The following is a 14,807-nucleotide window of genomic DNA, read 5'->3' on the forward strand; positions in this document are numbered from 1 at the left end:
TCCTAGTCTAAATATTTTTCGGAAATGAATCCACATGGTTATTCTATGGAAGAGTCGAAGAAGGTTGGTGGGTGCTTTGTCGTGGTCTCAGCGGAGCCGATTATCGGATATGGGTAGAAGGTTTGCAAGTTTTGGAAGAAGATTGTTGTTGCATATAGTCGGACGAATCCCGCTTGGGCACAGGTGCACGATTGGGACCATCTTCGGAAGGATTGGGGCCAATTGGCCAATGAGAAACGCATCGAGGTGGAACACGCCCACTAAATTTTTTATTTTTTTATTTTTTATTTTTTATTTTGTTTTAGTTTTAGTTTTTATGTTTAAATTAACGTAACATTTATGTAGAAGTAATATGAACTTGTTTTTAAATGATTTTGTAAAATTGAGTTGGGACTGAATTTGAGGTTGACTGCATTGTAGCTTTTGGGGCTGAAATTTGAAAAGCTGGGGTTTGTGGCTGGATTTTGAGACCAGCATTGTGGATGCCCTTAAGAAAGTGATATTTTATTGTTTTAAAATGATTTTATGAAATTGAGTTGAGGCTGAATGTGAGGCTGAAATTGGGGCTGGTTGCATTGCAGCTTTTGGGACAAGAGATTTGCGATTGGATTTTAAGACTAGCATCATGGATGCCCTTAAGAAGTGATATTGGATTTTAAGACTAGCATCATGGATGCCCTTAAGAAGTGATATTTTGTGAGTTTAGTGGAAAGATAATAAGATGGTAGAAAAAATAAAATGAAGTAATAATTAAGTGGGGAAGAAAATAAAACAGATAATGAAAGTACGAGAGCATAAATAATGATTAAATGTATTGATTTTTGACCTAAAGAGAAATGACTCATTTACACTATATCTCACATCCCACATTTATCTTAGAGTAATCAATGCGTTAATCTTTTAATGTTTTTAGCAAGTAGTGCTTTGAACTATTATATCTTCATATTTAAATAGTTTTTGATATTTATATTTACACAAGATGCCAAATTATAGAAGGTAATTTGTGCATGCAAGTGTAGTCTAAGTGGATATTAAGTGACCGTTTACAAATGATAAAGCCTTTTCTTTACAAATGAGAAATGCTCTTAGTGCATTTAAATCTATGTTGTAACGACCGGTGCTCCAATTCTGGGAATGCTCCTACAAAGTACAAAATGTAAGTCAGTAAATACTATTAGTCTATTACCATGGGTTAAAAATGCATTATGAACAATAAATGAAATAGTGTTAAGGACTTAATTCCTTAATGATGATCGATGGCGATTTGCTCGTTCGATCAAGAAAGACTTCCGGCGTCCTGAGCAGGATCGGCGGGGATTCTAGCTTCTCGCTGTGCGCGGAACTCCTCCGTCGGGCAGCGATGAACTAGGGTTTAGAAAGATCCACGAGTTTGTGGGCAAAATAATGAGAATTTTTATTGATATCTAAAGTGTGGAATAATTACCCTATTTATAGACTAAGGACCCTAGGGTTGGTTCGACTCCTAATCCTAGTTCATCTCGGGAAAGAACCAACAAAGAAAACCCGAAACGGAGCTTATAATTACGCCCGACTCTAATAGTAAAATAAACCAAAAATAACGTTTAAAAAATAGCAAAATAATAAATAAAAGTAACTAATTTCCTATGACTATTTGGAGACGTAGTCTCCATACTTCTCGGGCGATCGCGCACTCCGCTTAGGCTTCGACGTTGCGATGGACGGCTGTTCATGTCGCTGAATCTCGGGCACTCTCTCTGTCTCACGCTCCGCTCCTTCGAACGCCCCCGCAGGTAGAAGAGGCTGGACGGGGGCTGGCGGCGTCGTCTGCATGGGAACCGTATCAACCCCCCCTCCGATAACAAAATCCTTGTCCTCAAGGAGCACGTTCGGAAACTCACGCTGTATCAACTCCAACGGCTCCCACGACGGCGACTCTGTACCATCCGACCAACGAACCAACACATGATCCTTCGGCTCACCCGCATGCACTCGCACAGCATACACTAACGGTCTATCCCCAAAGAACTCGGACGACAATGCTATGGGGTCGCCGCCGGCGTCCCCCTCGACGAAGGCTTTCAAAAGGCTCACAAGAAACACATTGTGTATCCTACTACCTTCCGGCAACCGCAGGCAATAAGCCACCGGGCCTATACGTTCCAAGACCTCGAAAGGCCCATAAAAACGGCGCGCCAACTTGGCGGATTGGGGTCGCGCCACTGAATGCTGTCTGTACGGCTATAATTACGCCCGACTCTAATAGTAAAATAAACCAAAAATAACGTTTAAAAAATAGCAAAATAATAAATAAAAGTAACTAATTTCCTATGACTATTTGGAGACGTAGTCTCCATACTTCTCGGGCGATCGCGCACTCCGCTTAGGCTTCGACGTTGCGATGGACGGCTGTTCATGTCGCTGAATCTCGGGCACTCTCTCTGTCTCACGCTCCGCTCCTTCGAACGCCCCCGCAGGTAGAAGAGGCTGGACGGGGGCTGGCGGCGTCGTCTGCATGGGAACCGTATCAACCCCCCCTCCGATAACAAAATCCTTGTCCTCAAGGAGCACGTTCGGAAACTCACGCTGTATCAACTCCAACGGCTCCCACGACGGCGACTCTGTACCATCCGACCAACGAACCAACACATGATCCTTCGGCTCACCCGCATGCACTCGCACAGCATACACTAACGGTCTATCCCCAAAGAACTCGGACGACAATGCTATGGGGTCGCCGCCGGCGTCCCCCTCGACGAAGGCTTTCAAAAGGCTCACAAGAAACACATTGTGTATCCTACTACCTTCCGGCAACCGCAGGCAATAAGCCACCGGGCCTATACGTTCCAAGACCTCGAAAGGCCCATAAAAACGGCGCGCCAACTTGGCGGATTGGGGTCGCGCCACTGAATGCTGTCTGTACGGCTGCAACCTAAGTAGCACCTTATCGCCTATCTCAAATTCAACATGGCGACGGTGCTTGTTTGCCTTGTCGCACATTCGTTGTTGTGCGCGTTCCAGATTCCTGCGCAATTCCACCAAAAGCAGCCCCCTTTGCGTGATTAATTCGGCCACCGATGGAGGCATCGCGGCCGACGGTTTGGCGAAGATCAAACTTGGGGGTTCGCGCCCATAAAGCGCCTTGAAAGGAGACATCCCTAATCCCGCGTGATGGAAGCAATTTAGTGCCAACTCTGCCCAAGGTAAGAAATTAGCCCACTTAGACGGGCGATCCGCAGTGAAAGCCCTCAAATACTGTTCCAACCCGCGATTTCGCACCTCCGTCTGACCGTCCGATTGCGGATGGTAAGCCGTAGAAAAATTCAACTTCGTACCACTGAGGCGCATTAACTCCTTCCAAATTTGATTCAAGAAGACCGAGTCGCGGTCCGAGACCAATGTCTTTGGGAATCCGTGGTGACGGACGACTGTGTTGACGAATAACTGGGCCACCTTTAGGGCGTCAAAACTGGTCGGGAGAGGGGCAAAATGCGCATACTTAGACAAGCGATCCACCACCACCATGATCGTCGTGTTACCTCGCGATTGAGGTAGGCCCGTGATGAAATCCATCGAAACGTCCTCCCAAACCTGCGACGGGATAGGTAGCGGCTGTAGCAACCCTGCTGGCTTTTGCGTGGAGTATTTGGTCGTTTGGCAATCCACGCAAGCCTCGACAAATTTCTTCACGTCCTTCTTCATATTACGCCAGTAAAATCCCGTGGCTACTCGTTTTAAAGTCCGCTCAAAACTTGGGTGGCCCGCCGAAGGCAAACTATGGTACTCCCTCAAAATAGGGATGCGGCCCGATGAGCGTGAACCCACATAAATCCGGAGGTTATAGTACACCAGACCATCTACCAAGGTCAGGTGGGGTGGCGCTCGACCCTCCGCGATATCCCTCACAAGCTCTCGCATTTCGGGAGACGAGCGTGTCTCATTCTTCAATATATCGATAAGCCGCGGGACCGGATGGGCCGCCGCCGCCAGGAGAGCACAGCTCCGGCTCGTCTCCACGGCTTCCTCCTCACCGGCGGCATCGTCACCTGCCGTTGGCGACCCTTCGCGGCGAGACAGAGCGTCGGCAGCCTTGTTTGCGCTGCCCTTTTTGTATTCGATTACAAACTTGTACCCCATCAGCTTGCGAACATACAACTGTTGGTCCGGGGTTTGCACCACCTGTTGCAGCAACTCTTTCAAACTCTTTTGATCGCTTCGTATGATAAACTCCCGCCCTAGTAAATACTGGCGCCATTTCTGGACAGCCTCTGCGATAGCGTATAATTCCTTATGGTAGGTCGAGGCCACCTTACGACGAGGTCCTAATTTCTTGCTAAAATAGGCTATGGGATGATTATCCTGTAATAAAACCGCACCGATTCCCAGATCCGAGGCATCGATTTCAACGCAGAAGGGCTGATCAAAATCAGGTAGGCGAAGAACGGATGCGCTGGTCATTGCCCTTTTCAAATTTTCGAAACTAGTTGTTGCCGAAGAGGACCACTCAAACGCATCCTTTTTAAGCAGATCAGTCAACGGGGCTGCAATGAGGGCATATTGAGCGACAAAGCGATGGTAGTATCCGGTTAAACCTAAAAAACCCCGAAGTTGCTTCACATTTCTCGGTTGGGGCCACGCTGTCATAGCGTTTATTTTAGACGGGTCCGCCTTAAGTAATCCATCACTGACCAGATGACCCAAATACTCCACCGTCGAGCTGCAGAAAGAGCATTTCGATAACTTGACGAAAAAACTGTGCTCCTTTAAAATTCCAAGAACCGCGGCCAAATGCTGCGTGTGGGTTTCGTGTGAAGGGCTGTAAACCTAGATATCGTCGAAAAACACGATCACGAACCTTCGTAGTAAGGGTTGAAAGATAGCATTCATTGCGGCCTGAAACGTGGACGGGGCGTTTGTGAGACCAAACGGCATCACCAGAAATTCAAAGTGGCCATCATGAGTTCGAAAGGCCGTCTTAAAAACATCCTCCTCGTGCATTCGGATTTGATGGTATCCCGAACGCAAATCCAATTTGGTGAAAACACGCGCCTTCCCAAGCTCGTCGAACAGCTCATCTGCGGTGGGAATTGGAAAGTGATCCGGCGCCTTAGCGTTAATCAAGGCGCGATAATCAATGCAGAAACGGAAGGAGCCATCCTTCTTTCGAATCAGAAGAACTGGAGAGGAGAATGGGCTACTACTTCGGTGAATAATTCCCTGATCCAACATCTCCTTCACCTGTCGCTCAATCTCATTCTTTTGGAAGTAGGGGTAACGGTAAGGCCTGACATTCACAGGCTTGGTACCCGGCAAGAGGTGCACCCGATGATCGTAAGCGCGAGCAGGTGGTATTTCGTTGGGCAAGCCGAAAACCTGCTGAAATTGCTCCAACACTGCCAATAGATCCGGCGGCAGATCTGGCGGGAATCCTTTGCCGGCCGGCTGAGGTGACGGGGACTCTGGGTCTAGCAACATGATCTCAAAACACTCCAGAATCTCCGTCGTCAGTAGCAAAGTCGTTAAAGCCTGCAAGTTGATACGTTGTGGCGGAGGAACAATCCCTTGCCAAGTGACTCGGGTATTGCCCTGGACAAATTCCAGGATCTTGCCCACAAAGTCCGCAGTAACCTTGCCCAACGATTTGAGCCAGTCCATACCTAAGATAATATCCGGGCCGTGCACCGGAAGGACGTGTAAATCCACCGTGATAACCGTGCCCTGTACTTCCAGCTTCGTCTGGCGTGAAACATGGGAGCACAATAACGCCTCACCATTGCCGACGTAGACCCGGAAAGGGCGAATCGACGATAGGGGAAGGTGTAATTTCTCCGCTATCCGGGGGTGCATAAAATCCTTGTCACTCCCTGTGTCGATGAGTATGCTCACTTCCTGGCCCTGTACCATCCCCAAGACGCGAAAGGGGCGCGATCGTCGACCCCCGTCCATGGCATGAATGTGTGAAACGTCAGCTGCCAGGGGTTTCTCCGGACACGGCTCCTCTAGCTCCTCCACATCATCCGCATAACAGAGGATGCGTTGCTTACACACATGGCCCGTCGCCCACTTTTCGGGGCAGTGCCAACAAAGGCCCAGTCTGGACCGCTCGGATTTCTCTGCCTGAGAAACCCGGATAATTGCTGGGCGCGGCTGCTCCGCTCCCCGACCCTGCTGTCCTGCTGCGGAGGCAGTCACCCCTGGGAGCTGAGCATGGGTTAGCGAAGAAGGGGCCCCAGGTTGCCCGCGAGACTCCCGGTTCTGCCAAGGACGACGCAAACCCGTAGGCGGCACCGGTTGCCCACGATCCGCCTGAATGTCTGCCAATTCCAACGTCAAGGCCATTGCGGCTGCCAGTGACGTGGGTCGATGTAACCTGAGACGCTCTTGCATGTCCTGCTTAAGGCCCGCGACGAAGAGTGTATACAAGTCCGATTCCGGGACCCCTTGCACTCTGTTAAGGTACTTTTCGAAAGTATCGTGATATTCCAGCACGGTTCCCGTCTGCGTAAGTTTGGCGAGAAGCCCATAATAGTTTTTAAAACTCTGTCTGTCAAAACGATGACGTACGTCCTCCAAGAAGTCTTGCCACGTGACGAACTCGTTGTTTGCGGAATAATTGAAAACCCATTCCGCGGCCGGCGGATCGAACAACATGACGGCGTAGTGCAGGCGTTCTGCGTCGGGCATCATCACGTGGTCGAAGTAGTACTGGACCCTTGACACCCAATTCGTAGCGTCCGCTCCATTGAATCGAGGTGGGTGCATCTTAACTTTCTGAGGTTTCTCATAGCCCGTAACGTGGGACTTGTAACGATGTGGTGGGTCCCAACAAGTCGCGGGGCGGCTGAAATTGCTATGTCTCTCCCCGTGAGGTTCCCAGCCATGGCCGATACGGCCCCTCTCCTCGCGACACGGCCCCTCTTGGAAACCAAGATTAGGGTTTCTTGGCGGAAACCCTCCATCCACCGGTCTTCTTCTCCTGCTGTCGTCCCATTGGGGGTCATCCCCCTCGTCGAACCCTAGCGGCATGTCCGGTTCGCGTGTTACCGCCGGCGCCCAGGTCTTGAACTTCCGATCAGCCTCTTCCCTCCATACATCGAATTGATCAAGTTTTTCCAGAACCCGATCCAATTTGTTGCTTACGTGATCATCGTGATGGGTCTCTTTTATCGTGCAACCCTCTACGTCACCGTCGTCCCCTGACGATCGGTAATTCCCGCTTCCCTCACGGCGGCCCCCGAACGGTGGGCGTCCGCCGAACCTATTAACCGGGTATGAATCGGTTCGATTCTGTCCCCACACTGACTTCCCATTATTGGTGTAACGCTTCATGAGTACGGAATGAAAGCACCAGATGTTAAGGACTTAATTCCTTAATGATGATCGACGGCGATTTGCTCGTTCGATCAAGAAAGACTTCCGGCGTCCTGAGCAGGATCGGCGGGGATTCTAGCTTCTCGCTGTGCGCGGAACTCCTCCGTCGGGCAGCGATGAACTAGGGTTTAGAAAGATCCACGAGTTTGTGGGCAAAATAATGAGAATTTTTATTGATATCTAAAGTGTGGAATAATTGCCCTATTTATAGACTAAGGACCCTAGGGTTGGTTCGACTCCTAATCCTAGTTCATCTCGGGAAAGAACCAACAAAGAAAACCCGAAACGGAGCTTATAATTACGCCCGACTCTAATCGTAAAATAAACCAAAAATAACGTTTAAAAAATAGCAAAATAATAAATAAAAGTAACTAATTTCCTATGACTATTTGGAGACGTAGTCTCCATACTTCTCGGGCGGTCGCGCACTCCGCTTAGGCTTCGACGTTGCGATGGACGGCTGTTCATGTCGCTGAATCTCGGGCACTCTCTCTGTCTCACGCTCCGCTCCTTCGAACGCCCCCGCAGGTAGAAGAGGCTGGACGGGGGCTGGCGGCGTCGTCTGCATGGGAACCGTATCAAATAGTGAGCGGAATAGAATAGAGGTGAGCAAATGAAGGAGTGACTTGTATTGATTTCATGAGCATGCATAATAGTAAAAAGATTTTACAATTTAGATGTATCATTGCACGGACACATTTACAGAGTGCAAAGATGTCTCAGTTGCAGATAATCTTTAGTGTTTCAAAATTCACTGCAACACGATAAAAAGAAGTTTTCAAAATCTTCATAATCTTGCCTCGTGATTTCATGTCCGAAAGTTTTAGTATAAAAAGGGTGTTTGGCATTCATCACTAACACACCAAAATGCACTCTCTCATACGCACTTCAACTTCAAACTCATTATGCCCCCATCAATCTTTCTTTTAATGTATTATTATATATGTAAACAAATATTATCGTGTGGAACCTGTAGTGCAGATGGTTGGAGGCATAGTTTCTATTACAATACGTCGTGAGTTTGATTCCCATTCCAGTCGTTTTTACCCATTTTTTTCTCTTCTTCCTATTAATTCAACTTTTTTTTTCTTCTTTGTATTTATGCAGCAAAATGTGTATATTTTTGTTTCTCTTTACTTTCTATTTTTTTTAAATTAATTTCTATTTGTTCTTTTTTACACCACTAATTATGCTAATTTGAATTCTTTTTCATTTCGTAATTGTTTTCTTCATTAATCATAATAAAAAAATTTTAAAAATAATTATTGTATTTTACTACTTCCATCACAATAAGAGTCACATTTTATCATTTTAGTCCGTCCCACAATAAGAGTCAAATTTCACTTTTACCATAAATGGTAAGTAGGTCCCACATTCCACGAACTTACTTCACTCACATCTACCATCTATCATAATCTACTCCCTCCATTTTTTTAAAATAACAACTCTTTCCATTTTAGTACGTTCTTTAAAAATAGCAACTCTCTAATTTTCTATTTTAGGAAATCTTTACACCCCTATGCATCAATTTATTTACCAGTTATACCACTACAATTAACAACTTAAAGTGGGCCCCATAATTCACTAATATTAATTTTATTACTTTTTTTCTCTCTCTCTCTTACTTTACCAAATTGTGCATTAAAACCTGTGCCTTTTCAAATGTCCCTATTTTTAAAAAACGGAGGGAGGAGAACATTGGGAGGAGTAATTACATATTTCATACAAAATGTATTACCTTTGTTTCAATTTAGTATAAAAAGTATTAAGTTTACATATTTCATACAAAAAGGTATATTAGTGTTTTAAATTAATACATTCCGTTAAATATTTTAAACACCGTTAATTAGTTTATAATTTGTTCAACTTATCATCATATTAAAAGAATAATTAAAGATTGAATACAATTAATCACTCTAAAAAAATAGAAGTCAATATCAATTCTTCCACCAATTGATCGTGGTTTAAAAAAAAGAGTGAACTACAAAAATGGTCTCTGAACTATGAGTTTATCCCGTCCATATTCCCTGGACTTTAAAAATATTGTCAGACATCCCTGGACTAAGGGTTTATCTCGAAAATGGTTATTTTTCACTGTTTTCGATTGAAAATACCCTTTTGGGGGGATTGGGCAATTTGATCTTTTTACACTTTTAACACTTCATACAACAAATTTCATCCATGGAGGCGATTCTGGCCGGAATCCGGCGGCCACTCAGGCGACGAACAAAGGTAGAAACTTTCGATTTACCGGTTTCTGAAAATTTGAACTCCAAAACATTGGGTTTATTTTTACAAATTTGAAAAAACAAAAACAAAATTAAGAGAAAGATATCTTACCGGGAACAAGGGCGACGCCGACATGAAGGAACAGAGGGTGACGGCGGCAAGTCCAGACGCCGAATGCAGTGGGACGTGATACTGAGAGAGATCTGAGATAATGGCGAGAAGAAGAAAAGGAGATGAAGGAGAAAAAGAGAAGCAGTGGGCGGCAGGCGGGGGCAGACCGAGAGAACTGCCGGTGTTGGCGGCGGCGGCTGCCCGAGGTTGGTGGGATAGCTGAAGCAGGAGGCGTGAAGTAGGTAAATTTTGAGTATTTATTTCGGTGTATTTATGTAGTTGATTTTCAATTAATTCGAGAACTTAATTATATTAAAGTCTATAACACTAATTATATTCAGTTATAAAATATTTATATCTAAAATTGTAAGATAAAACTTAATTGATTATAAGTAGTAAAGAAAGAGTAATAGAATATGAAAATTGAAAAAAATAAAATAAAATACCAAGCTTATCAGTTTTTAGTTATAGGAAGAGATGAATATTCAATAAACATACCCCCTCGTCCACGAAAAACAGAACACATTGTGAATGGCATGGGTTTTAATGTGGAATTGTTGAAGTAAGAGAGAAGGGAAAAATATAAGAGAGAAGTAGTGTTAATGGAATGTGAAATCCATATTATTAGTAGTGTTTAATTGTGTTAGATAGCTGTCACGACCGCCCATACTAGGGGTACTATAAACGAGGAGATCGTGACCACGGGATAGCAATAAAGACAACATTTAAGGACTACAGTTCATAAGAAAGGCTCAAATAGTTTAAAAGAATAATATTTTAGTTCATTAAAAGTTAAACACGAGTTTTTAGCTTAAAGAAACTTAATGTCATAAATTCATTATCAATTAGTGCAAAGACTTATAGCAAACGATTTTTCAAAGGAAGCAGCGGGGAAAAATAAATATCAAATTCCAATTAACCTCCAAAAGAACAATTGTTTTACTTTACGAAAATCCATTTTAGAGTAACGAAGTAAACAGCGGACTAACGTCTAAAAGGAGTTGACATGCCAAAAATAGTACGAAGTAAAGAACTCTTGGGGCATAGATAAAAAAGTATAGCAGCGGAAATAAGGTTTCAAAGAGAGTCAAGGATGACGCCTATGTATGAAGAGACAACGCATCCAAAAATTTCCAAGGCCGACTCAACATCCCGCTCAACCTGCACATAGGGAAAACACATGCAGGGTTGAGTACTTGTTGTACTCAATGGGCTCATGCCGAAAACATTTTATATATAGTTATGTCATCCATACCAGTGATCTCGAGTTTTACATGTAGTTAAGAAATATCACGAGAACACAAAAATATTTCATAGACTGGCCAGTCAAATAATCTCCCCACTTTCTCAACAATCCATCAATCACAATCATCATTCCATGTGCGACGAAAGTGTGGCCACACTATTCACCCACGAGACCTGCCGACTAGGAAGGACGGCTCACGATCCCACCAGTGTACACAGCCTGATAGGGTTTGCAGCCCTACTCAGACCCGAATTCGTTTCACAACACAACCATATAGCCTAACGGAGCAAGCTCAGACGAACTAGGCATCAGACAACAATCTCATAAACAAACCATCATGGCATGACATAACAAGTTAAACCACCCTTATAACACCACATCATATTTTCAGAAAATAAAAGATTTGTAAAAGAATGCCCACCTCGTTTGCTTAAACAACACAATACCCAACTCAAAGCAACCTTCGTTCCTTGTGCTCACGTACACACAATCCCCTTGCCAACACCACAATACAATCAGCCTTCCATCAATACAAATTATCATGCATGTCCTATCGTTCCTTTCATTGTTCTCTTAAATTAACCACCCCAACATTCATCAACATAAGGAAAAACATGCCATAATATTTCTAACTTATCACACATAATCACGTCATAAGATACATTCCTTGATCATACATGTATTATATAATTCACCCAAACTTGGCAATAAGTAATATTCTGACATAACAGAAATCTGGCAGAACTGCGCAGTCGTTTTGTAAAAATCACCAAAATTCCATCCGAGCTCATATGAAGCTAAATTTTGGTCACTACACAGTAGACACATTCAATAACGTCCAGTTAAAATTTCACACCGAAATCATATCATTTGGTTAGTCAAAACAACAATGCAACCCTCTGGTTGGAACATAAAAATTCTGGCAGTACTGCGCGGTTCGATTGAATAATTTACCAAAAATTCATCCGATGTTCAATGAGGCTGAAATTTTCACAAAACACAGAAGACTCTTCAAATTCCTCCATTCAAAAATTCACATCAAGATAAGGCCATTTGGTCGGTCAAATAAAAAACGAAACTCTCTGGACGAGAATACAAGTTTCTGGCAGAATTGCGCAGTCAACTTCAAAAATTTATTAAAACTTCATTTTTCATCAAAAGGGGCTGAAATTCACACACAACACAGAAAACACCTCAAAATGTACTCAGTTAAAAATTTGTTTCAAAATATGAACGTTTGGCTGGTCAAACACACATCGGAATCCACTGTCCAAACGCCACAGTTTTCAGGCTTCACAATTTCAAAATTAGGGTTTATTCCTCATTGATCCAAACACAATTATTCATGCTTCCAACACACAATCATGCTTCAAAAAGTTCTCACAATCATGTTCTCATATATTCACCCATCATTCAACAATGAATCATCCAAACTTCACACATATTCATTCAAAATCGCACATCCACAAATTTTCTCACACAAACATAAATTCTCACCGATTAATTTTGCGATCTATGATTCCTACACTCACTATATGCATGAGGGATTCAAGAACACCGATTCAATGGAAAGGATGAGGAAAATATTTTAAATTATACCTTCTTAAATTAAAACCAAACGGTAGAAACAAGGATTGATGTGATTCCTCGAAAACTCTTGAAATTCCAACTCCAATGGATGCAAGAACAGGGATTGAAGGAGAGTTTTTGGAGAGAATGTAGAGAGAAAGGAGGGAGGCGTGTGAGGGAGAGAGAGTGAAGGAGAGGACGTGTGGGAGGGGGAAAGAATGGGGGCTAGGGTTAGGTTTAGTTGATTTTATAGTCCTAGGTTTAATCCCACAAATCAATTAATTAATTAATTATGGAGGAATAAAATAGAGGCCAATGAATAAAATCCCACAATTAAAAGAAGGAATATGCGTGTGGAATGGTGGTGTGTTTTCGAAAATTTTGCTATTTAATTAGCCAAGAATTTATTTGGTATTTATTTGAATAGAAGGAATTCCACAAAATAGGAAATAGATATATTTCCTCTACATATAGGGAAGGTTGAAAATTGGCTTTAATTGCCACAAGGAAATAATTCAAATCCTAATTTAATTAGGGTGAGGAAACAAAGTGTGGCATGACTTAATTGGATTCAAAATTAAAAGAAGGGAATCAACAAGGCACCAATTAAATCAAAGAAAATAATTCTTTCTCCTAATTAAAATAGGAGATTTTCGAAACTCACAAGATTAGGCTAGGATTCGAATTTTATGTAGCACAAATTAGGGATAATTCGATTTGGATTTAATTTAGATAAATATCCCAAAATAATCAATTAAATCCAAGAAGAAAATATTTCCAATAATTTAAGGGGCCGAAAATTCTCAATGAATTTGGCTAAAACAAAATGCATGATTTCATTTAATTGATTCCCCACATTGTAAAATATAATGTATATAACATTTCATTCCACATCGCTCATGATAATTTATTTCACATGGCCAACTCAATCACATAGCAACAATTAAATTTCATAAATAAATTCCCAATCGACATATTAAAATAAGAGTCGCAAAAATTTTGGGATGTTACATCCTTCCCCTCTTAATAGAAATTTCATCCCGAAATTTGACCGTTTTACATAAACAACTCGGGGTACTTTTCTTTCATTCTATCCTCTAATTCCCATGTGGCTTCTTCGGAGCCATGGTGTTTCCACAACACCTTCACGGATGCTATCGACTTGTTTCGCAACTCTTGCACCTTCCGATCTAGGATTGCCTCGAGCCTCTCCTCGTAGCTCATGTCGGGGGTCAGAATCACTTCCTCTTGATGAATCACATGCTTGGGGTCGAACACGTACTTGTGCAACTGCGACACATGGAACACGTTGTGCACATTCCCAAAACTGGGAGGTAACGCCAAACGGTACGCTACAGGACCTACTTCATCGATGATCTCGCACGGCCCTACCAAACGCGCTTTCAGCTTGCCCTTCACTCCAAACCTCACAACTCCTTTAGTCGGGGATACTTTCAAGAATACTTTGTCACCAACATCGAATTTGATCTCTGTTCGGCGCATGTCAGCATACGACTTCTGCCTATCTTGAGCTTCCTTGATCCTTGCACGAATTTGATGCACAATTTCGGTCATTTCCTTTATGGCATCGAGTCCAAACATCTTCCTCTCACCAACTTCATCCCAATAGAGCGGGGATTGACACTTCCTGCCATACAAGGCTTCATACGGTGCCATATCGATCGTCGCTTGATAGCTATTGTTGTAGGCGAATTCAACCAACGGTAGAACAGTTTCCCAACTTTCCCCTCGATCTAGGACAATGGCTCGATGCATATCCTCAAGCGTTTGAATCGTCCTCTCTGACTGCCCGTTCGTCCGATTACGGGTGATAAGCAGTGCTGAAGTTCAATTGCGTGCCCAGTTCCCGTTGCAAACACATCCAGAACTTTGATGTGAACTTCGTATCGCGGTCGGACACAATGGTCTTTGTCACCCCATGCAAACGTACAATCTCACTCACGTAGAGCTTAGCTAACTTGTCCGCTCCATAAGTGATTCGAATTGGTAAAAAGTGCGCGCTTTTAGTTAGTCGATCGATGATCACCCAAATCGCAGTGTTGCCTTTTTGTGACGTTGGCAAACCCTTCACGAAGTCTATGGCTAGATGCTCCCACTTCCATTTGGGAATTTCAAGTGGTTGCAATTTCCCATATGGCCGTTGGTGTATGGCCTTCACTTGTTGACATGCTAGACATCGTTCCACATACGATGCTACGTCCCCTTTCATTCCATTCCACCAAAAACACTGTTTCAAATCTTGTTACATCTTCGTGCTTCCGGGGTGAGCAGTGTAAGGCGT

At 43.5% G+C, this 14,807-nt stretch overlaps 1 protein-coding gene and 1 long non-coding RNA gene across 3 annotated transcripts; both read right to left on the reverse strand.

Annotated features, from left to right (window-relative positions):
• Positions 1 to 1,629: 1,629 nt before the first annotated feature.
• Positions 1,630 to 7,308, reverse strand: LOC121810594. The gene is made up of 3 exons (XM_042211354.1): positions 4,915 to 7,308; positions 2,326 to 4,803; positions 1,630 to 2,220 (listed from the first exon to the last, which is right to left on the reverse strand). The coding sequence occupies exons 1-3, from the start codon at positions 7,306 to 7,308 to the stop codon at positions 1,630 to 1,632; spliced, it is 5,463 nt and encodes a 1,820-aa protein (XP_042067288.1).
• Positions 7,309 to 9,383: 2,075 nt separating this feature from the next.
• Positions 9,384 to 12,663, reverse strand: LOC121741108. 2 transcript variants are annotated; one of them, XR_006037783.1, is made up of 4 exons: positions 12,536 to 12,663; positions 11,358 to 11,430; positions 9,691 to 10,851; positions 9,384 to 9,607 (listed from the first exon to the last, which is right to left on the reverse strand). It is a non-coding gene; the product is annotated as an uncharacterized LOC121741108 (long non-coding RNA). The 2 variants fall into 2 exon arrangements; XR_006037782.1 differs by having other exon boundaries at positions 9,384 to 10,851.
• Positions 12,664 to 14,807: the final 2,144 nt, after the last annotated feature.

The sequence above is a fragment of the Salvia splendens genome, chromosome 7 (genome assembly GCF_004379255.2).
Source record: "Salvia splendens isolate huo1 chromosome 7, SspV2, whole genome shotgun sequence".
NCBI classification, from domain to species: Eukaryota; Viridiplantae; Streptophyta; class Magnoliopsida; order Lamiales; family Lamiaceae; genus Salvia; species Salvia splendens.